This window comes from Solanum dulcamara, chromosome 11, assembly GCF_947179165.1.
Source record: "Solanum dulcamara chromosome 11, daSolDulc1.2, whole genome shotgun sequence".
Taxonomy (NCBI): domain Eukaryota; kingdom Viridiplantae; phylum Streptophyta; class Magnoliopsida; order Solanales; family Solanaceae; genus Solanum; species Solanum dulcamara.
The window spans coordinates 56,401,527-56,426,519 of NC_077247.1; the positions used below are offsets into that span (position 1 = coordinate 56,401,527).

At 32.9% G+C, this 24,993-nt stretch overlaps 2 protein-coding genes and 1 long non-coding RNA gene across 3 annotated transcripts; all 3 read left to right on the plus strand.

The window, feature by feature from the left end:
* Positions 1 to 14,667: 14,667 nt before the first annotated feature.
* Positions 14,668 to 15,482, plus strand: LOC129873740 (phytosulfokines 3-like). Its single transcript, XM_055948907.1, has 2 exons — positions 14,668 to 14,974; positions 15,116 to 15,482. Exons 1-2 carry the CDS (start codon positions 14,855 to 14,857, stop codon positions 15,242 to 15,244), a joined length of 249 nt encoding a protein of 82 aa, XP_055804882.1. The 5' UTR covers positions 14,668 to 14,854; the 3' UTR covers positions 15,245 to 15,482.
* A 2,238-nt stretch (positions 15,483 to 17,720) lies between these two features.
* LOC129873643 (phytosulfokines 3-like) lies at positions 17,721 to 18,575 on the plus strand. Its single transcript, XM_055948771.1, has 2 exons — positions 17,721 to 18,083; positions 18,237 to 18,575. The coding sequence occupies exons 1-2, from the start codon at positions 17,952 to 17,954 to the stop codon at positions 18,366 to 18,368; spliced, it is 264 nt and encodes an 87-aa protein (XP_055804746.1). The 5' UTR covers positions 17,721 to 17,951; the 3' UTR covers positions 18,369 to 18,575.
* A 3,072-nt stretch (positions 18,576 to 21,647) lies between these two features.
* On the plus strand, positions 21,648 to 24,701 carry LOC129873604 (uncharacterized). The gene is made up of 2 exons (XR_008762730.1): positions 21,648 to 21,912; positions 24,329 to 24,701. It is a non-coding gene; the product is annotated as an uncharacterized LOC129873604 (long non-coding RNA).
* Positions 24,702 to 24,993: the final 292 nt, after the last annotated feature.

Sequence of the window (24,993 nt, forward strand, 5' to 3'; positions counted from 1 at the left end):
TTTCTTAAACATGTCAATATATAAAGTTGAATTAAGGAGTTGTAATAAAGAAAAACAAACATTTTTAAACGGATTAAAAAATAAGTAAGACAAATAAATTTAAACGAAAGGAATAATATTTGATAATTAAAATTGTATTTGGACATATATATTTCAATTAAAAAAGAAAAACGCTTTGCAGCTGGTTGGATGAATTTTAGTCAATGTAAATTTCTTCAAAGGAATTGTATAAAAGTGAAAGGAAACATATCAGTCAACTTATCCAATCTCTCACTTCCAGACGGCTGGCTGATATTCAGTTGAATTGAATTAGTTTCAAAAAGACACTTACGCCAAGGGTTACCTTAATCTAAAAGAGTGATCTTGATTTTTTGGTTCTACTTAACAGTTTTTTTTTTTAAAAAAAAAATAGCTTCTGCTTAAGAAAATTTGCTAGGCAACATTTTTGTTGCCCATCGAACATAAGTTATGGACATAAATTAGTTTTTTTTATACGGTAGAAATTTTGCATATTTTAAGATAGTGAACTTGCTCAATTAACCACAAATTTTGCCTTATAAGCAAAAGTTATAACTCATGACTGATTGATGACAATCTAGATTCTTTAATTTCCCAACATTTTTTTTTTCAAATTAAGGCTATTTTTAAAACAAATTATTAAGCGGGACAAAAAATTAATACCAGACACTTTTGAAAAGCCAGCATCCTCGAATTCAAACTCTTGTACAAAAGATTCACTATTGGATTTCCTTTACAGATAATTTTTCTTTTTGTAAGGAGTACGTAGTAGACTTATCCGTTTTAATGTCATGATTTCATTCCTTAAATCCTATACGTGGTTTGCTTTCTTTTGTTGATGTTAAATAAAATTAAAGGGACTGCATCTACTGTTTGTTGCTTTGTAGTAATTTAGATTAGGGAGTTATTGCGTATTATCTTTATGCCTTCTTTACTTTTGGTCCCAACTACCAAATCCAATTAAATCGTAGCAAAGCACCATTAATTCCTAGTTAGAAAAGTTTATAGCTAGGTCTTAGCAAAGCACCATATCTTAACAGTAAAAAGCTTCTCTTCAAATTGATTTGGTACATTGCATCTACACATTCTTCTTTTTTAGATATATAGACAGGACGTTCACACTGGTCTTAATCATACTTAATTACTTATCTATGGAAGATGTTTAAGGTTTTAGGCTGTGTTTGGTACGGTAATCCTCTTGGACTTGGAGATCATCAGTTATATATAGAAAAAACCACTTCACTTAATTGATTATACCACCCTTGCACAACTTACTTGAGCTGTTTAATTTTTTCCGGTCTACCGTTAATTCAACCCAACACAATTTATTATGTTCAACAATATAGTCATGAAAATTCAAATTTGATTGGTCGAAATGTGCGGAGGACTGGTTGATTAAAATAAATAAATAATTGATTTGCAGGCATTTACAGAGCTTATCACGTCATTATACACCTAACATATGTTTGAATATATACGAATTAGTGATAATATCCTAATATATATTGGATTATGTAGTAATTAAGCTCGTAACTAAGTAGATGATGATTAGACTCAATCGAATCAAGTTAATCCTTTAGTTAAATCCATGTATCAGACTTCAATTAGCTAATATTTATTTTAAATTTGGACCAGAGTTCCTGAATTTAGAACTTAATCCAAATTTTAAATGCACTTCACCAAGAAAATTAAAATGTCTACACAACATTTAAGTAACTGAGGATTATTCAGCGTTCTATACATATATAGCACATGATAAGAATTAGTGTAGCAGTAATACTCTAATCGCCAAATTTTCTTAACTAAGGTAAACATCTTAATTTCTTTCCTAGAAAGATTCCCATGCTGCATCAAATAAGAACATCCATAATTTAATTTCCCTCAGTTTCCTAATGCTTATGTTCCTCTGCATCGGCAAATAATGGATTAGCAATATTCTGGATCTTCCCAACATCAACCTCAGTGATCATCAACGCACAACTCTCCCCTGCATCATCGGAATCATGTTTAGTATCAATATAAACACACGAGCAACGTTCCAATGATACGAAAAACACCGCGGCGACCCCGCTAATAAGCCGCGTCGCAACCCCATCAACTCTCTTGGAGACTACCGTCCCACAACTTTTGATTGATTTTTCTGGCTCTTCTCTTGGTGTCACCATCGAATTTCTTTGACAACAAAGGAGGTCCACGCCGCATGTAGGCGCTTTCTTCATCGTAATTATAATTGTAATTGTAAATTTGTTGTAAAATGAATTGAGGTTTTACAATTTTTTACGTTAAGCTTTTTATAATCAAGTCGAATTTAAGTATATGATTATTGGCGTGCCATTACGATATCATTTACTTCTGCATGTAGATAACATACACCAAGAATTTCTTCTCATGAAAGTGTCATCATTTTAATTATGCAGGCCTGTGTGTTTATTAAGATTCAAATTATTATTAAGGATGATTATATATACTTATATCAATGCATTTATTAAACCATCCTTAATTTCTTAAAGAATTACTCAACTAACATTTTTTATCTCAACTAATAATTATTATCTTAGAAAGTCGTTCAACTTTAATTTGTTTTATAACAGAAAAGTCACTCAACTAATAATTATTATCTTAGAAAGTGGTTCAACTTTAATTTGTTTTATAACAGAAAAGTCACTCAACTATCACTATTTCACCTATAAAATCAATCAATCAATTCAAACGATATTTCCAGTAGATCTTGTTGATGTAGAAAAAGGAGCTAATTTTGAAGAAAAAAAATCTATTTATTTTAGTTAACCCTATCGCTTAGTATATGTTAAGTCTGAGATAAAAACAATTAGTTGAGTGACCGGATCAAAAAATTGTACAACCCTTTTCTTTTAGGTCAGGTATGATAATTAGATGCAGTTTTAACAGGAAACTATCGTATTGATTAAATTAGAAGAAAAAAAAAGAATGTTTTTAGGGGTTACTGGTAATTAAGGGATAACCTATGGGATGAACTAAATCAAAGAACTATCAAATATTCCAAGTCTCAAAAGTTGGTGAGACCAAATCAAATATTCTTTTATCTAATTAGAGATGGGATTTATAATCCACGAGATACATAGCAAAGTTGTCAAAAGATCTAATTCGACTTGCAGTATTTTTTCATATGTTTAATTCTTGCTTCTGTTGTCTAATTGAACTTATCTTAATTAATTCGAGTAAATTATTAGGGAAAAGAAAGAATAAAAAACTTAAGGCCGAGAGTATCTTTTATGAAAATTTGATTTTCTCAGCCCAACAAATGCGCAACAAAGAATTGGGTCACAACTAATAAGTCCGGTATGGATATGAGGTTATGACCAATCCAAGGACTCATGAGTTGGGCCTTTTATATTTTGCAGAGTAAAGGGGAAAGTCTCACAGATTCGATTGGGCTATTTCGTTATGAACTGGAATCTAACTCAAAAAGAAAAGGAGTTGAGTGTTTCGAACTTTGAATTTTAATATGATGGAAAACAAATTCCTAACCTTAAAGAGCTAGTGAGTTAAATGGGTTAGAATGGGCCGACTCTTTTAACTAAATGGCTTTTATAGCATCCCAATCCAGACCTAAGCGGGTTACGGGTTGGAATGGATTGGCCTTTTAATCAAAAGATGGACAACATTGACCTCCTAGAAACACTATCAAAAATTCACATGTTCATGTGTTGTACACACTTTAGTGGAATACTTACAAAACAACAGAATAGGTAAGATACAAAAGTCAACATTCATAGAATTCATCATAACAACATACATTACATGATCATTTTTTTCATAAACTAGACAAGAAAGGAGAAATAAAAAATTAGGCATAAACTCAAAAGTAAAAGAGGTTAAAGATTCATAGTTATAATAATTTCAATTGCCTAGTTGCTGAAGATTTGTCAAAATAAAATACTACTTTAAATATATATATATAGTAAATAATTTTAAAATTCATGACCCACGGGCTGGTCTCTGAAGCTCGCGGGTTGAGCCTATGAGGCTAGCGGGCTAAATGACACTGGTAAATGAACTAAAAAAAAATTAGTCCAACCCCGCTTAATTTAAGGATTGAGTTGGGCCGACCTCACGGGCCAAGCCCATTTTGACAGTTATATACAACAAATATATATTCATATTTAAAAAACATCTTTTTTACTAAAAATATACTTTTGATATAAAAATTTATCTCATAAATATTTATCCCATAAATTTATACCATAAATATAACAATAATTGACTTTGCAACAAATTATATTTATACTATAAAAATACATGGTATGTTTTTTATATAAAAATTTTATATACCATATGATATAATCGGGTATTTTGCAAAAAAAAAGAAGAAAATACTTTCAACATAATAATTTATACCATGGTTTGGACAAGTATCTTGTAATTAAGATGGGTTAGGGACTAATTTGTAATTAGAACATTAGCTTATTAATTGCTAGTCACAACCGATCAACTTAAATACTAACACATTAGCAAAACGATATTTCAATATTATTCTATTCTTTTAATTTTTTCTAGAAATATTACAAATTCATAATATGTTAGTTTCTACTCTACCTCACATTGCATTGTTCAGGTATCCAACATATACTACGGGAGTCATCTCTGCTAGAAACAAAACAATTGATGCTAAAGGTGGTGGATGATATAATGTTATCACCAAATCTTGGTTTGGTTTTGTTTTCGAACTTGGCCAAATGATATGCACAATTGTTAATTTATCCCAATGTATAAGGTAGAGAAATCTTGAGCTCGAACATATAAGACGGTTTCACTCTTTTATTACAACACAAATAGGGATCTTGTTGGTGATATCTCTAACACTCAGCAATATCATGGCATCACTTGAGACGTTCAAGGATAACCTTCCTCGGGTTTTAAATTTTGGCTAGGGTTATACTGTTGTATATAGTCCAAAATTCTGACAAACCAAACTAATCTAATACTGTTATAAATTAACTAACTTGACAATTTTATAAAGGAAGAAGAACAAGAGAATATGTATATAGAAAGTGTTAATAGAGAGAGTAGTAATATAGAGAGAGTAATAGCAATTCTTTCTCTTATGTGTTTTGTGTGTTTTTACATTGAAGTTTAAGGCTATATTTATAGCCATATTTACAAGTGGAGGAAAATATTAATGGGCATTTTACCCACTTAAAAAGTAAATGGACTATCCACCATTTTAAGTGGACAACCATTTTACTTGGTTGATATTACTTAGTTGATAATACTTGGTTGATAATACTCCCCCTTGGATGTCCACGAGAAATGTGCCTCGTTAAAACCTTATTAGGAAAAACCCAGTGGGAAAAAGCCTAATGAAGGAAAAAGAGTACACATATCTGATAATACGCCTTGAGTGCTGCCTCATTAAAAACCTTATCAGGAAAACCCAGTGGGACAAAACCTTGACTAAGGGAAAAAGAGTACAGCGCGTATTTTGCTCCCCCTGATGAAAATATCACTTAATATCTCGAAGACGACGCATTCCAATTTTGTATCTCATTTTCTCAAAGGTTGATGTTGGCAATGCTTTGGTGAACATATCCGCCAAATTGTCACTTGAACGAATTTGTTGGACATCTATTTCACCCTTCTTTTGAAGATCATGAGTGAAAAAGAATTTTGGTGAAATATGTTTTGTTCTGTCTCCTTTGATGTATCCTCCCTTCAGTTGAGCTATACATGCAGCATTGTCTTCATACAATATTGTTGGAGCGTCTTTTGTCAAAGAAAGACCACATGTTTCTTGAATGTGTTCAGTTATTGATCTTAACCAAACACATTCTCGACTTGCTTCATGAATGGCTATTATCTCTGCATGATTTGAGGAAGTGGCAACCATAGTTTGCTTTGTTGAACGCCATGATATAGCTGTACCCCCACATGTAAATAAATAGCCTGTTTGCGATCGACCTTTATGGGGATCAGATAAATATCCCGCATCTGCATAACCAATCAATTGTGACGTGGAATCATTTGAGTAAAACAATCCCATATCAATGGTACCTCGAAGGTATCTGAATATATGCTTAATTCCATTCCAGTGTCTGCGTGTTGGTGAAGAACTAAATCTTGCTAACAAGTTTACTGAGAAAGCTATATCTGGTCTAGAATTGTTGGCAAGATACATTAATGCACCAATTGCACTAAGGTATGGTATTTCAGCACCAATAAGTTCTTCATCATTTTCATAAGGCCGAAACGGATCTGTATTAATATCAAGAGATCTCACAACCATTGGAGTACTCAATGGGTGTGCTTTATCCATATAAAATCTCTTTAAAATATTTTCAGTATATGTTGACTGATGGACAAATATCCCATTTGTAAAATGTTCAATTTGTAGACCAAGACAAAATTTTGTCTTTCCAAGATCTTTCATTTCAAACTCCTTTTTCAGGCATTTTACTGCCTTTGAAAGTTCTTCTGGAGTTCCAATAATATTTAAATCATCAACATATACTGCTATTATGACAAATTCAGATCCAGACCTTCTCATAAAGACACAAGGGCAAATTGAATCATTTTTATATCCTTCTTTTAGCAAATATTCGCTAAGACGATTGTACCACATTCGCCCTGATTGTTTCAACCCGTACAAGGATTTTTGAAGTTTTATTGAGCAATTTTCTCGAGAATCCTTGTATGCTTCAGGCACTTTGAACCCTTCGGGAATTTTCATAAAAATGTCGTGGTCCAATGAGCCATATAAATAGGCAGTGACCACGTCCATTAACTGCATTTCAAGCTTTTCATGAACTGCCAAATTCATTAGATACCTGAAAGTAATTGCATCCACCACAGGGGAATATGTTTCCATATAGTCAATGCCAGGTCTTTGCGAAAAACCTTGGGCTACAAGTCGTGCTTTATATCTTACGACTTCACCCTTTTCATTTCGTTTACGCACAAAAACCCATTTGTGCCCTACTGGCTTGACACCTTCAGGTGTTCGAACTATTGATCCGAAAACTTCACGTTTTTCAAGTGAAGTTAACTCTGCTTGAATTGCATCCTTCCATCTTGGCCAATCATTTCTCTGTCTGCATTCATCGACAGATTTTGGTTCAAGATCCTTATCTTGTTGCATTATTTCAATGGCAACATTATAAGCAAAAATATTATCGACCACAATATTATTTCGGTTCCACCGTTTTCCTGTCGAGACATAACTTATTGAGATTTCTTCATTCTCATTATTTTCAGGTACTTGGACCTCCTCGGTGGTATCACCATTTGTTGTGTCTCTGGGCTCTTCTTGAGCACTCGCCTCCAAATTATGATCATCTTGATCATTCATTCCTTTCCTTTTTCGAGGATTTTTATCTTTGGAACCAAATGGTTTTCCACGTTTTAAGCGTGGTCTAGATTCATTTGCCTGAATAAGTTGTCCTACCGGGACATCAACTCAAACTTGAGCATTAGCAGCTGGGATATGCGATTTAGTAACCCGTGGAAGGTTAGTAAATGCATCCGGCAGTTGATTTGCAATATTCTGCAAATAAATCATCTTTTGAACTTCTTGCTCACATTGATTTGTTCGAGGATCTAAATGAGATAGTGACAATGAATTCCAATCTATCTCATTTTTCATCTGCTTATGTTCTCCCCCTAATGTTGGGTATATTGATTCATCAAAATGACAATCAGCAAATCTTGCCGTAAATAAATCTCCAGTCATAGGTTCCAGATATTTTATAATAGAAGGAGATTCATACCCAACATATATTCCCAACCTTCTTTGGGGACCCATCTTTGTGCGATGTGGTGGAGCAATTGGGACATATACCGCACACCCAAATATTCTAAGATGGGATATATTTGGCTCCCTTCCAAACGCCAACTGTAATGGGGAAAATTCATGATAATTTGTTGGCCTTACGCGCACAAGTGCTGCTGCATGCAAAATAGCATGCCCCCACACTGAAATAGGAAGTTTTGTCCTCATTAGCAATGGTCTAGCTATCCATTGGAGGCGTTTAATCAATGATTCCGCTAGACCATTTTGTGTATGTACATGAGCGACCGGATGCTCAACTTTTATTCCAATCGACATACAATAATCATTAAATGATTGAGATGTGAACTCACCAGCATTATCAAGACGAATTGTCTTTATTGCATAATCTGGAAATTGTGCTCTTAACCTTATAATTTGAGCTAACAATCTCGCAAAAGCCATGTTGCGAGTTGATAATAAGCACACATGTGACCATATTGTAGATGCATTTATCAAGACCATATAATATTTAAATGGTCCACATGAAGGGTGAATTGGCCCACATATATCACCCTGTATACGTTCCAGAAACGCAGGGGATTCAATCCCAACCTTAGTTGCTGATGGTTTGATAATCAGTTTTCCTTGGGAACAAGCAACACAAGAGAATTCCTTAGATTGAAGAATTTTCTGATTCTTCAAAGTGTGCCCATGTGAATTCTCAATAATTCTGCGCATCATATTATAACCGGGATGGCCCAACCGGTCATGCCAAATGATAAAATCATCAGAATCAGTAAACCTTTTGTTTACAATGGCATGTGATTCAACAGTACCAATATTTGTATGGTACAACCCAGAAGAAAGTGCAAGTAATTTTTCGTGCACAATTTTCTTCTCCATATTTATTGTAGTAATATAAAGGTATTCAACCTTTCCTTCATTTGCAGTCTCAATATGATAGCCATTTTGGCGAATAACCTTGAAACTTAGTAAGTTTCTTTGAGACTTACTACAATATAATGCATTATCAATTATCAATATCGTTCCTTCAGGTAGTAATAAGGTTGCTTTTCCAGAGCCTTCAATTAATTTTGTACTACCAGATATTGTATTGACATAGTCCTTTTTCATAATCAAATGACAAAAATATTTCTTTTCTTTTAATATCGTATGAGTTGTGGCACTATCCAAAATGCACATATCTCCATTATTCATCTTGAATCCAATTGAAGACTGATAAATTTATTTATCTTCATAAAATAAAAATGCATTGTAAGAAAATAAAATAAGTAACAATTTTGCTAGAAAAACATAAGTCCCTTTTTTTAAAGTTAAATTATGGTTATTTAGAATTTAAAAAATTATATGATTCAATTATGATGAATGTTACAATAATTTAGTTTATGGAATTATATACTTATTAACCTTAAATAAATATTATACACAAGTATTAAAAACAAATATAAAATATTATAAAACATTAATATAATATTATTCATCATGTATAGATAATTTGTTTATTGACAAAAATAATACAATCATTATATATTATTAATGTCTAAAACATTAACAAGAATAAATAGTTATTATAATGACATTAAATAAGGCGAATATTATTTTTAGTAACAATATGATATTAAGATTAAATAATAGCACACTAATAGTAATTAATTACAACATTGTAAAATAGCACAATGTAATAAATAATATACAATTATCATAAAAATGTAACCTTGATTATTATTTTTTTTCTTCAAATACATAAACGTAAAAACACAATAATTCGAAGTACATGATAACATATTGAAAAACATGAAATTAAACATCAATTAAGATCCTTAAAAAAATCTTCAACCTCCAAATGAGTAATATCATTGAGGTCATTAAAATCATCATCCCTTAAGGCCAGATTTGTTTCAATATTATCATTATTCAAAGGCCTTGCCTCAACATTATTTTCGAACGCCAAGTGTGACTCTATCCGAGCATTAGAAGAAGAGGCACCACCTCTATTTGCCTTTCTTTTAAAAGAATTTTGATAAAGTCTTACAAAATGCTCAGGCGTCCGACATTCATTTTTCCAGTGGCCTTTCATGCCACAACGATGACAGTTACTTTTTGAAGGGCCATTTTGAGAACTGATATTGTTCTCCCTTTTATGTTGACCACCACCACGACGATTATTATATCGTCCTCTGCCATTGCCACGCCCACGCACATTATTATGACCTTGATATTTATTATGTCTTCTTTCAGACTGGCCATGTGCTTTTACCATATTTGCCTCCGGTAACGGAGCAGTTCCAGTGGGACGGGCTTCATGATTTTTCATTAAAAGGGCATTATGTTGTTCAGCCACCAGAAGGCATGATATCAATTCAGAGTATTTTTTAAAACCCTTTTCACGGTATTGCTGCTGTAATATTACATTAGAGGCATGAAAAGTAGTTAGTGTCTTTTCTAACATGTCCTCATCATTTATATTTTCCCCACATAATTTTAATTGGGAAGTTATTCTAAATACAACAGAATTATACTCAATTACGGTTTTAAAATCTTGAAACCGTAAGTGCATCCACTCATAACGAGCCCTTGGCAATACCGTTGCCCTGAGGTGGTCATACCTCCCTTTTAAGTTTTTCCACAATTCAAGTGGATCTTTCACTGTCAAGTATTCCATTTTTAGGCTTTCATCTAGATGATGACGAAGGAAAATCATAGCCTTTGCTTTATCCTGACTTGATGCTGTATTTCCTTCAATTATAGCATCACCAAGACCCTTAGCGGTAAGGTGAATTTCAGCATCAAGTACCCATGACAAATAATTTTTACCAGAAATATCAAGTGCCACAAATTCCAATTTTGACATGATGAAAATTAATTTGAAAGTAACAAAGATAACTTAAAAATTAAATTTCTTTAGTAGATATACCTGATATAGAAGTTAATTTTCTGAAAAATTAGAGCTTCGTGCTGATAACGTGTTATAAATTAACTAACTTGACAATTTTATAAAGGAAGAAGAACAAGAGAATATGTATATAGAAAGTGTTAATAGAGAGAGTAGTAATATAGAGAGAGTAATAGCAATTCTTTCTCTTATGTGTTTTGTGTGTTTTTACATTGAAGTTTAAGGCTATATTTATAGCCATATTTACAAGTGGAGGAAAATATTAATGGGCATTTTACCCACTTAAAAAGTAAATGGACTATCCACCATTTTAAGTGGACAACCATTTTACTTGGTTGATATTACTTGGTTGATAATACTTGGTTGATAATAAATACATAACAAGTACGTGAAGTGTTCGAATATTTTAAAATTAGTACTTGTGCAAAGATTACTGATGGTGGGAATGATAAAATAACAATTCAAAGGTTTCCTTTTAAGTGCACAATAGTTAATCATCACGTTTTGTGAATAATTACAATTAATCGTCATTCAACATATGACATTAAGTGTTCATACATCAAGAATAACGCACTCCCCTCATTTCTACTTTAATTAATGGATCATGAAAGATCTTATAATGACATGGGCCTCATATTATCCATTTTTCATTTATTTACTTTTGGGGTTTTTTATACATCGATGCCCATATGCATATGAATTCTTATTATAGTTTATATTTAGCTTAACAGTAAAGGAGATTTTCCTTACCAGTTCCATATTAAAAATACTGATACGTAGTTGTATTTGTAATTTGTAAGCATTAAAAAAACTTGAGAATTATAATGGATAGGACTAGTACTTGTGGCATATATTTTTGTATCAAAACGCTATAGCTTTAGAGGCTAATTAATTTAGAATTGGAACATTAGTTTAGTGATTGCAAGAGCTACTTAAAATCATATGCACTATGAAGATGCGAATATGTCTCATTTTAAATGTGAATTGAGAATTCAAATTCCAGGTATGGGGCAAAATTTTCCTCCATAGTACAAGCATTATAGTGGCATCCATCATAACAATTGACAAGCAATTCACCTCTTTATTTTATTTTGAACCTTTCAATTTCTCTGGTCTCACTTTGAATATTGGCACCAAATGTCAATAGCCAAAGCAAGCAAGTCATCATTTTCATCCAGCCTATCTGCAGAATTTCAGAAAAAAATAATGAAACTGAACAAAAAGAGAGATGCTTTACGACAAATTGTTCTAAAAGAAGGAATATAGATATAGTGGCCTGGATTGTCAAACATCAAATGATTATGAGGAAGATACAATTACTTTTGGTAAGCCCAATGTTTGGTTTGACCGTTAGGAAGGCAAACGAATTGTGTTCAAAACATGTTTGGAGCTTTTGTATCGATAGTCAAACATCAAAATGCGTGTCTTGAACATCATATGTTTTTATCATTTAATCATCGGTAAAATAATATATGTTCTCACTTTAATTTATAGCGGATAAGATCAAATTGTTTGAGTTCATGTAAAGAAAGAATGCTAACAAATACTTTCCTATTGCTGCTAATTAAGCAGTAAAAACACCTCACTCAATGAGAAAATCACTAATCCACTCTTCTAAATTAGTCATATATATATACCTTTCTTGGACTAGTCTGGGATACTTGCATTTATTTGAATCCTTAAAGTATAACCTCACAATAGATTTTAAATGTCACAATCCAAGCTCATGACACTTATTGTCTGTTTTGGCCTAACAGTCTATCTGGATTTGCCTCTCAGCCTATATATCATCCAAAGCAAAAATGTGTATTTCATGTGTCTACCATTCCAATATAGTATTCCCAAAATGTCATGTGCATTAATTTTTCAGAAATATGTCGACCTAAATATAAAAGCATGTCAATCTTTTTTTTGTAGGGCCTCTTCGGCTCATATGGTTGTCACACTAATAAAGTTGTCAAGAAAACACTGAATCACAATCTTATAAGATCTTGGCAAAACCCTTTTATTCTTAAATTCCTTTCTTTCATTCTTTGTTTGTTTCTTTGGCATACAGCATATATAAAACATATTGTTTGCTTAACCAAGAAAAATAGACAAAAAGGGTGGAATTAAGCATTTTATGAGAAGGAATTTGTGCTTTAGCAGCCGAAAGCGCTTAACCGGCCATGAGATCTTTTAACTGGTCAAAGATTTGCCTTTTTAACTTCAAACATTCTTTTCACTTTGGTTTTATAAGGCACATTCCATTTCTCTAAAGCAAAAGTATATATGAAAACATGACTTTTAGATGGCCTTCCGCGTTTGGTCAACTTTGGTAAATAGGACATATATATATAGCTTGTTATTCAATATTAAATTCTTTTCTCCAAAACAGAGAATCTCTACTAACTAAGTTTGTTTTTAGTTATTAATTCAGTTAGCGTATTGTATTTGAATATTCAAAGCTTTCCATCTCATGATCATTATAATAATGATTTGTTTCTTAATTAAGTTAATTAAACACAATGCTTAGTCCGCGTTAATGCAGCTTTAGGCTTTATGGTTGGAGAAGAACGTGGATTGAATTGAATTAAACAAAGGCTAGTGAGTCATGTTTCGTTTCTGAAGTTGAGAACTAACATAAATGCTGAAGTTACAAAATTATGTTCGACTTTATTTGAAATTACCTTTTTCTTTCTCAGAATACATAATTTTTTATCTTCGTTTGTTAAAACTAGACGAACTTGTTGATTTAATGGTACGCAAGCCAATTGATGATCGTTTTCATTTTGAAAGAGAAGTAACATATCATATGTCCTATTTATGGGGTCGTGATTATCAAGAGACAGATAAAGAAATTGGCCTATACATTTCACAATAAATATGTAAGAACTACTCATTCAGCATTAAGTATGTGAAACAAAAATGTCAACTTTTACTATATATTCTTCAATTTAAACGGCGATTCTGCAACGTAACCTGCTTATAGAGCTCTCTAGCCACAACAAATTCTTGAAATTAGTTTGATGAAATAAATTCCCAGGTCCCCATATTTCACTATCCTCCGGATATCCCCATAAGACTACGTACAACAAACGGCACCACAAATTTAATAATCATAACAAGAAGACTACACAAAAGATTTAAATTGCCAGCTACCTAAAAAAGAACAAGTAATAACAACAAGAAGACTGTTGATCATGAAGAAAATTGTTAAAAGAGCATTCCTGGTTTTTCTAGATAAATGTAGAATTATATATGCTTTCCTGTTGTGGATCGAAAATTCCTGATTGTTCAAGCGCCAACCTTGCATCTCACTCTTGGAATTTGACTACTACTAATAAGTTTGTTTGGAATCACTCTTGGACTCTTCTGTTCCCACAAATTATACTCCTTTTACCCACTACTCAAACTTTCCAGCTCGATGCATAAAGCATCTAGTGCATACATAGGATGTTGAGAAGAGTAAGTTGTATCCCAAGAGTCAGATGTACACAATCTATCGATTAGTTTCACACAAGTAGACCCTCTTCAGCCTATGCCACATAAATAATGGTGCCATATTTATGGATGAAGAAAGGTCACGTCAATTTGAGTGACAATAATAAATTCAAATTATCTTCTATCAGTTAATGGTGTTCAATTGGATTTTTCCTCTTGGTTTATTAACTCGAAAAACAATAATTTGTGTTTAACTGACCCCAGATGGTGTGGTAGCCCAAAACATAAAACTCTCTTGCCAAACATAAGCAGTCAGCAAGACAATGCCATTTTCAATCATCATTAATAAATACTGCTACTTGTAATCGAAGCAAGACTATATATTAAACAAATAAAGGTATTAGTATCTATCCATCTACCAGTAAATTAAATTCCTGGGGTCTGCTTTAATTACTGCCCCTTTGAGTTAATGTCTTTCTCTGGTCATTTTTTAATTTCTGAAAAGAACTTTGGTATTTTACATACATTCTAGTCCACGTAATGATAAAATTTCGTCATTCCCCTGACATAAATATTTGTTCAAAGTCTCCCTTCCAATCATCCAAGTTCACACTCGAACTTTGTGATTGTCATTCTATCCAATTCATTATAAATTGAAGCCACCACACACCACAGAGTCCATAGAGCTATAGACAACATATATTCCTCTGCATCTTCACTCAAAAATTAAGCATCGATCAAGCTAATAATAAACTATGTCTAAAGCATCTGCTAGTTTTTTCTTCATCACCCTTCTCCTCTGTTTTGCCCTGTCCTATGCTGCTCGCCCTCGGCCACTTTTTCACGAGGCTACTCTCAACAATATTCAACACCAGGTACGTACGTAGTTCGATTGTTAAATTGTGTGATTATCTCATCTAATAAATTTAGTTGTTTAACATAGAATCGTTATTATTATGAACAAACTATATACTATTCGTCTCATGTTAGTATTAAATTATTTGAATTTATTTCAGGATGTTGTTGAACCAAAGAAAGTTGGTGAGGAAGAGAGTTGCAAAGGAGTCAAGGAAGAAGAATGTTTAGAAAGGAGGACTTTGGCTGCTCATCTTGACTATATCTATACCCAAAATCAGAACCCCTGAAACAAAGTACGGTTCCCAAGGACGAAAATGATCAGTTAATTTGTTTTACAATGATTAATTGACCTAAGTTTCCGTTATATATGTTCCACAAAAGTAGTGATAAAACGAGTGAGTTATCACATATATTATATAGTATTGCTTTTGGTGTGTTTCCTGTTGATCTTCCCAGTACGTTAATGCATCCTGCTGTATGCAAGCTGATTACATAACTATAGTTTAATAATGGTTTCTTCCTTAATCATCGTATTAATTAGTAGTAGTAAATTTTGCATTAATAATAAATGGAGAGGTGTGTTACTGGAGGTGAGCCGGATCCACACACTACAAGTAACACATCCTCTTCGTTTTAATAAGATATACCAAATTTAAGACAATAAAAATAATTTTTGAATTTTATGGTCTTAGAGATACAATATAATTATAATATTTGTGTTATTGTGTGACTACTATAAAAGCTTCTGATTAAAGACAAAATAGAAAGATCAAATTAAATTATTTTCAAAATTTGAAATGGGATCATTATTTTTGAAATAAACTAAGAATGACATAGTTTAATATAATTAAATTGAGATAGATGGAATATTAGTTTACACTGAAGAATTACAATATACAAGCTGTGCAGTTATTTTTTACTACTAATTGAAAAAGAGAAAGAAAACAGTTGCAGCTAGTGTATCAGTGTATGTACCTAGATAATAATGCCTACGTAAAGTTTATTATTTATCGATGTACGTTGGCGCAGCATTTGCGGCCACGGAGACAAGAGAAGACCGGTAGTTGTTGAATTAATAAAAGGAGAGCGTGATTAATATCTTATCAGGAATTCAAGCAAGTACCAATAAGAATGACGACTTAAAAGTTAGCACATATTTTGTTTTATTCAGAGATCTTTTTTATCTTCCTCTGGTTATAATAAGATACCAAATTTATCGGAGTACCACAAGTCCACAAAGGTGCTTAGTGGCAGAATAATTTTTTTTAAAAGAATTCAAAATACGAAGAAAGTAAACATATAAAAAGACTAAAAAAAAATTAATATCTGTTAAATATATATTTTTTAAAAACTAATCATACATAATTAGTGTTATTTTTTCGTCAAAGAAAGTTTGGATGAACACATGCAAATCTAACTTCCTTTATTCAACAACTCAACCAGAACAGCAGAGATTTTTAAATTTACCAGGCTACATGATTCCACCCTGACTGTACTCTTGGACTAATATTGCAATTGGGGTTCTTCCGCTACGTATTCATGATCATGTTGGGATTACAAAGTGAGACATAAGAAAATTGGATTATATCACAATAAATATATATGTATGAATTCTTTGTCCATCATTAAGAATAGAAATTAAAAAAAAATGTCAACCTGCTGTCCTAAATGTGCTTCGACCAAAACGACTATTCTATTTCTGTCACCTATATATTTAGAGTTTTTCCAAAGACGTGTAGCAAATTAGAGATGCATGCATATTATCCTCATCATATTTCGCTTTCCTCCAGAATATGCGCAAGACTATATATACGAGTATAACACCAAAATAATAATACTACTATTAACAATAAGACTAGGATTAAGTTTTATTTCTATTTCATTCTAGAATGTGTGGACCATTACACGTGTTTTACTCATGTGGGAAAATGCTAATTAGCTTGGGCCAGGTAGAAAAAAATTAAAGAACGCCCCTGGTATCATGAAAATCGCTAGATCCATGTGTAAATCGAATACTCAATCTTGAATCTCATTCTCAGAATTTTGATGACTCATTTGTTTGTTACTCCTGAACTACTGTTCTATTGTTCTTTCCTATTAATTCCTTCGTGCTTTACAAGCCGTTGAAAGGCTTTTTGCCCTATAGGTATCCTTGTCTAAGGGGAGTCAATTAAAAGAAATGAGATCTCTTTGTCTCTCTTATAAATTGAATAGTAAAAATGACTTTTTTCAAATCTCTTAGGTGTAAAAATGAAAATTCTAAGTGACCTACAAAATCAATCCCCCCTGAGTCAATTGACATTCTTATGTCAGGAAATTATTATACTCCCTTCTCTCTATATATATATATTGAAAATTTTAATTCAACCACTTATAATAATAATCAAACTTTTAAAAAAAAAAATCAAACTTTTCTGTCTTGGCTTTGAGGGTATACTACAAACTTTTTCAAGTTTTGGGACACCGCTTTATTTTCCCTTTAATTACGCTCATCACAAAAGAAGCGAGTCGCAGATCTTGCTAAATATATACGGTCAGCAAAGCATAAATGCCTTTCTAATTGAAAAAAGGAGAATACTACTTGCAATAGCTATGAAACGTAACAACCATTTATCAATGGCGTTATGTACGTAGCTGTGAACTTTCCTTTTCATTAAATTCTCGTGGTCACCGTTAATTAATACCCCTTTGAAGATTCATTGTTCTTCTACCCTTTATTGTTGAAAGACTTTGTACATATACTTATATCCTAGTCCAAATTGAGAATAACAATTATTTTCCTGATTCTCCATTACCCAAATATGTTAAAAGTCGCCCATTAAACTCATCCAAGTTCACACTCAACCGTTGAGATTGGCCCTCCATTTTGCAGTATAAGTACATGCCACCACATAACACATTCTTCATATAGAGCTAGAGTTATATAACAATAACATCTCTTCCTTCCTAAGAGTACTCGATCGAAACAAGTAGCAAATTAACAACCAATTGACCATGTCTAAAGCCAATAATACCAGTTTTTTCTTCATTATACTTCTCCTCTGTTTTGCCCTGTCCTATGCTTCTCGCCCCGACCCAGCTTTCCACGAGGCCACCCTCAACCTCAACAACATTGATCAACACCAGGTAACCAAAGTTCAAGATGTTGTGAAATTTTCTCTTGCAGCTTATTATGGTTCTAATAGACCACCGCTTAAAGATTTTTTGAACAAATTATAAATTTTATGATCAAGCATTAGTTAGACCATGATCTAAAATCTTGTTATTATTACGTTTCAGGATCATGTTGTGGAATCAAAACAAATTGCAAAAGAAGAGAGCTGCAACGGAGGCCAGGATGAAGAATGTTTAGAAAGAAGGAATTTGGCTGCTCACCTTGACTATATCTATACCCAAAATCAGAACCCTTAGAAGTATTCCAATCTAATTAAGGGACCTAGTTTGCCATTTGGTATATTGAAAGTAGACGACACAGTTATATATCTATCACACATTAATATGCCTTACTGTACATTATTAAAATGTAATCGCATACAAATCTTCATCTTCTTCTTCCGTCTTAGATGGTACTCTCTCTGTTTTGCCTTATATATGCAACGAGCTGTGCTTTAAATTCTACTGTGGTACTCCTTTCCTTATGTTCTTTTTACTCATTAAATTTTGACTTGATATATTTATTAAAAATAATAATAATTGATATAGTGAATTTATCATTTTATTCTTATTAATTAATAAAGTTTTAAATATATTTACTTACTATATTTTTCAATAACATTAATTCAATATTAATAAATTAAAGGTACAATACAAAAAAAATTATCCTTTCTTCAGAAATATTTGATAAATAAATAGAATTAAGGAGGTAGTATAAAAGAACATTTTTCCTGCTTCATTTTAAAGATAAAATGACTTACCATCAGTCAGCTAGTTGAATTGGTTGTATCTCAAGGTGGCTGTATTTCTAGTACCCATTTCATTACAGGAATAAAATCCGCCGCCTAACAACAGCATATTAACTTATAGAATCCTTTATATTATATTTTTTTATATAGAGAGAGTAGAAAATAAAATCAAGAATATTTGTACAAAAGGACAAAAGTTAAGCTAATTCTTGAATTGGTTTCCTACGTAATCAATACATATGTTATTATTCATTGTATAATTCGCTGCATCTTGTAGGAACTCTTTAATTTGGAACATTTGTAATTAAATGTGCTTGAAATAGCATGCAACAATACATAAGTTTACAAGTAACAATCCACCAAACTCAACATTTTTCCATTGCAGTACCATCACCTAACATATATTGGATGACAAAGACTAATATTAGTGGCAATGTTTATAATTTCGATTTTACGTTTTTCACGGAATAAATCTAATAACATCAGGTGCATAAAAGTAGTTTCATACCATCCACATTTCCAGTATTTTGAAAGGCGCAGGAGCTAGATGAAGCTTTTTATCTAATACGGGACCAAACGTAAGCATCAAGACATTAGGGCGTAAGCTTCGTGAATCTTTAATTTTCATATTTAATAAATATAATAAAAATAATAACATGGAACTTTTAAGAAAATATAAAATAAGTGTAAAATATACATAAAATTGCTTCATCTTAAAACGTTAATTTTTTTTTAAAAAAATAGGACTACTAATCTCAAAAAACTAATCAAGACTTTTTTAAAATTATTGAGCAGAAATTAATAAATTAAGTTAATAAGAAAAAACGTAGAAGGAACCTACCATCAGAAGCATCACATCAGAGTATGCATGAAGGATGATGCGTTTTTACTTTGTAATTTGCATATTGATCATTTATTTTTTTGTTTATTCGGTGAAAGACGAAGAGAAAAAATAAAAAATTAGGGCTAAGAATTAAAAAATAATTAGATTTTTAACTTCTAAAAACGTAATGAGAAGTGAAATTTATTTAAGACTTGCTTAACAATTTTAATTTTAATTGAGAGAGATTTTCTTGACTTATGCCCAACACAAAACCTTGTCCAGCGTCTAAGTGCACGTCCAGATTGATAGGACTTATGCCTCACAATACTTTCGATCGGCTGAGTGCGTTTTTACTAAGCGGCCCAAAAACACCTTTTAAAATACGGGGAAAGAACTTAAGAGCCCGTTTGGATAGGCAAATCAATTTATAAGTCTTTTTTAGTTTATTGTGGTGTTTGCCTAATGCTAACTTTAAGCCATAAAGTTCTTAAATTCAGCCAAAAATAAAAAATTAGGATTCCTAACTTTTTTTTTTCTAAGTGCTTAAAGCCATTTTCTTTGACCATGGAAATTACTTTTATATCCCTTATATTTTAACTAAATTCCCAAACTATCCTTTCTATTCTTTTAACCCTAAAATTCAATACTAAAAAAAAGCTCTCAACAACGGTAACATCCTACAATCACTGTTCATCACCTCCAATGGTAACTTTGTCTGAAGTCTGACGAAATGGCTTCACTGCCGCCGATAGAGCACCCCATACCACCGGACCGCAATGTGATCACTGTAGCACTGTCCGAGGAGCAAATTGCCTGGGCACACAAGATCATCTCTCTCGAGCAATCTGGTTGTATTCAAGTTAAATCAAACATTGAAGGTGAATTGTCAGTTCTTAATCTACACTCGACTGAAATCTCAGCAGCTTCTACCATTCCAATTGCGAGAACACAGTAGGAGACACTTGGGAGATTTGCAACTGAGGTGCCAGAAATTCGAGCTCAAATTCAAACTATTTTCGATGACACTCGAAAGGATTTAGCCACTGGGGTTTGTGATCCATACCAAAGCGCACCTATCACCAAAATTTCAGACCAAATGGTCGGCAAAATTGCGGTGGATGAACGCGGAGGCGAATTCGTTGGAGCTCCGACGAAGTTTTCCGGCCAAGACTTGTACCAAAATGAGCGCACCAATGCAACAGACAACCCCCACTAGGTAAGTTCTCTCGATTCTCACCTCAATCAATCGAACAAGGAAAAGTTTGCTACTGATTCTGTTGAACAAAATGTCAAAAAAGTTCACACTTCTAATTTGGATAATTCGCAACGTAATCGTATAGTTGAGACGAATGATAGCGATTATCCTAAACGTATAACTAATGAAGAACTGAGTACTTCAATTTTTTTTTAAAATAGCCAAATTACTGTTCCACTGAATGATAAGCTCGAAACTGATAAAGACATGTCGAAATGTGGTCGTAATGAGATGAATGATCTCAGCTCGTCTAAATTTTCGCTTGGAGTACCTATTTTTGATTTCGTCTTCAACTTTTATTTTTCAATAATCGAAAAACATATTATTTAAATTTTAAATTATTAATCTCTAAGGGTGAGTTCCAAGGGAAAGGGAAGTAGTTAATAGATCAACAAGAAATTAACTTATTTATAAAAATATTTAGTTAATAATCGAATGATACCACATTTTCCCCTTAAGTAACATGTATTTATAAAAAATTAACTTAAATAAATATTTTATAGTGAAAGTGATTTTACATTATAAATTACTTTTGATTTAAATCAACTTTAGAGTTTAAAAATCTTTTAAATCAACTTATTATGTTGTTAACAGCTTTAAGGGTATTTCAGTCATTTTGACAGAAAATAAGTGCTTAACAGCACTCAACTGCTTATTTATAAAAATAACTTTCAGCATATAAAAATTTTAAAAGTACTTCATATATTTTTTTAAGCTCATACATACGGGCTCTAAGTCGATTGGAGGGTAGTTGAAGGTAGTTTCTAAAAGTAGAAGGAGAATTCTGGAATTTCATAAGGAATAGAGATGTGAATGTAATTTATCAAAACATTAGCTCCACAGCTGATGCTGATAGCTCCGATCTCCTGCTTCTCAAGACGAAAACTGCTGAACTGAGAGAAGATTAGAAGAAGATACAGAGAAGATGTTCAGGAGAAGATTCCTGTCGTTTCCGCTGGTAATTGGCGCAGTTATGTAAGTTTCTTATTATCATTTCTCCATACTAGCGTTGCTTAAGATTAACATATGATATGCATCAGTATGGATTCATTAATGACCTATAGCGGTCCCCAAACAGCAAAGAGGAAAATCAGAAAGGAAGCCCATTATACAGTGTAATCTAGGTTTTTTAATAATCATGAATTGGAGCAAAAGTGTTTGAAAAAATGCCCTAATGAACTGCCATATGCTGGTAGCTCCTGTTTTTCATGGCCGTTAATTGAAGAGGAATTGATCGGAGTAATAATGTTTTCATTTAGCGCGAAATAGAATAGAAGTTCCCGTTAACCTAATGATTAAGAGAAAGAAATTTCTATGGTTGATCTGGTCCTTCAATTGTTTGTGTTCTATTATTTACTGGTAGCTTTAAGTATGGTATAGGTTCAAGTCTCAAAGTAGTGTTATGTTTGACGTGTCCTGAATCTAGCTTGCGGTTTGTTTTCTCTTGATTTTCTGTGATTCCTATTGTTCTCCAACAATGAAGTTTGTGTTTAAGCTCACTTCACCCGCCGAGACAAAATTTTGGACTTCCCGGAAAATGAAGATGCTACAACTTGATAGGCGCTCTGTGTCACAATCTATCCTGTATAGCAACTAAAATTGAGCCTAATACCTCAGAGAAATATCTAAGCGTGTTCTGGGATCGATATTGATCCAACTACCAAATTTTTCCTGGGGACAGTAAGGAGTATGACACAATCCATTAGATCTAGCTCCTCCTTCCTTATATGCAGATGGCCACAACCAGTGGATCAATGAATTTCCTTTGACCATTGGCTGAAATTGAGTTGGAGAACATCCTCTATATCAAGCTCCCCACCAAATAAATAGAGAGATAAAAAAGACAAAAAGTAAAAGAATAACCTATTTTCCTTCTCTCATTTACCCGTCTTCCTAGCTTCTGCTATAAGTACCTTTTGACATGTTTCTGCTGCTATGGTTATCAGTCAATGCGACGATGCACTTTTTGATATATTTGACGTATGGGTGCAAAGTATGCATTTTTTGCGCCATCCGTGGTGCATTTTCTTATGTGCATTTTGACATATTGACAAGCTAGAGATAGAGAAGGGGTTTATCAAAGAATAAATTAGAAGAATCATTCGAGGCGCTGCCTGTGCCCTTCAAAGTTCACAGGTTGGAGCTGCCACATCCTTAGTACTGCATTGTGAATCTTCGTCATATACTCAGAGATGAGTAAAAGCGTGTTTGCCATCGTTCCATCTATTTTTTTTCCAAGGGTTCCATCTAACTACTCCCTCCTTTCCTTTTTAGTTGTCATAGTTTCCTTTTTTAGAGTCAAACGATATGAACTTTGACCAACATTTTAATATGTATTTTTTCATCATATTGATATAAAAAAAGTTACACTTTATAGTACTTTTCGTATGGTTCTTGAATATCTAAATTTTAATTTTAATCGAATTAATGTAATCTAATTTAGCTTTCAAAGTTAGTCAAATTGACTTTCGAAAAACACAACATGAAAATTAAAAGGAACGGAGGAAGTATTAGATAGAACATAGATATGATTTTCAGTGTCTTTTGGATGGGGTTTTCTCTGCGTGTGTGTGCTGTGGCGTATGCATGCAGGGAGGAGAGGGATCGGGTTGCTTAGCTTGATGCAGTGGTTTGTTAACTTAGATTCAGGTGAAGTATTAAAAGGCAGATGGATTCCTCTTTTTCCAGAGAAGAGTAGGAAAATCTGCTTTCACTTGGACACTCAAAGTAAGTGTATAATCCCAGTAGTATTTTAGCTCTTTTCTGTTGAACCTTCAATGAACATTACTCTAAGAAAGCGAAGGTGTTTGTATACTCAACCTGAGTAGAGATCCTTAAATTTGTCAAACGCTGTGTTTCATTAGTACTCTCTTGTTACACTAATAAATAACTGCTGCATATGCCCATTATATTCCTCTTCTTCCTGTTAAGTAATTGCCGTACTGGTACTTCTTATCATTCTAATCTCTTGAAAGTACTGCTAGCCTTCCTTTTCTTGAATCGTTATCTTTGATGAATTTGGCACCTTTTTTCAGCTTGGTGTTTGTGAGGCATGATTAACCTCATCAAATAAAACTTTACTATGCAGATAAACAGCATGTGTATGCGCTGACTTTGTTGGAACCTAAGTTAAATTTCTGAAGTATAAAGTTCATAGTAGAAGTAACAATTATAGGAGATTAGATGTAGTTGTATTCTTCCAGTATACCAGCTTCATGCCTTTCTTGACCAGAGCAGTTGCTGACACGGCTTTGGCATCTGCATGTTTATTCTCTACATTTCAGAAGTTACGACTTACATCCTCTAGACCTCAGTCAATAATTTAGCCCCTTTTACTTGCATTGTGTTTTTTACTTCCATTTGGTTGATCTTTTACTTGGCCAATCTGTAGAATTGGAGTTGTCTCTGGGAAAGCTATATTTGCGCAACCACTTGATGAATATTGGAAGAAGAAACTTCAGGAGGAGCCAGCCGCAAAAGAAAATGATGTAAGCACTTCATAGTGTTTGATCAGAGGCATATCTGACCTTAATATCATAGTATTTTTCTGTTGGCAGTTACTCCTTAGAAATGCTTTGTGCAGACACATCCTCATCCAAATAGCTTAGTACACGATGCTTTGGAAATTTCATCCTTCAGTTGCTTGTATGAGACTGCCCATCAAAATTCTGTTTTTTTTTCTTTTCTTGTTGAAATAGACACGCAAAAGCAACTACTGTGACATTATGGTTCAGGAGAAATATTACATGCCAATTGGGATAAAATTATGCCTATGTTACTTTACGTCTCATTTATTTTTTTTCCCCTTCCTCTGCTCACTGCAGCCTAAAAATTGAAAGCCATCCTCTTTGAAGTATTTGGATGAAAAATTCATGTGGTCAGAATCAAAATTGATCATTTAGAAAGCATGGTGGTTACTAAATTTAACATCATGAAGCATAATTTGTTCCTCTTTAATTTGGAAGAATCTCTACTTGGCACAAGTGTGTGTCCCTTTTCTTGGTTCTGTTAATGCACTGGCTTGGCGGATGCAAATGCAATAAAAAAAAATTAAAA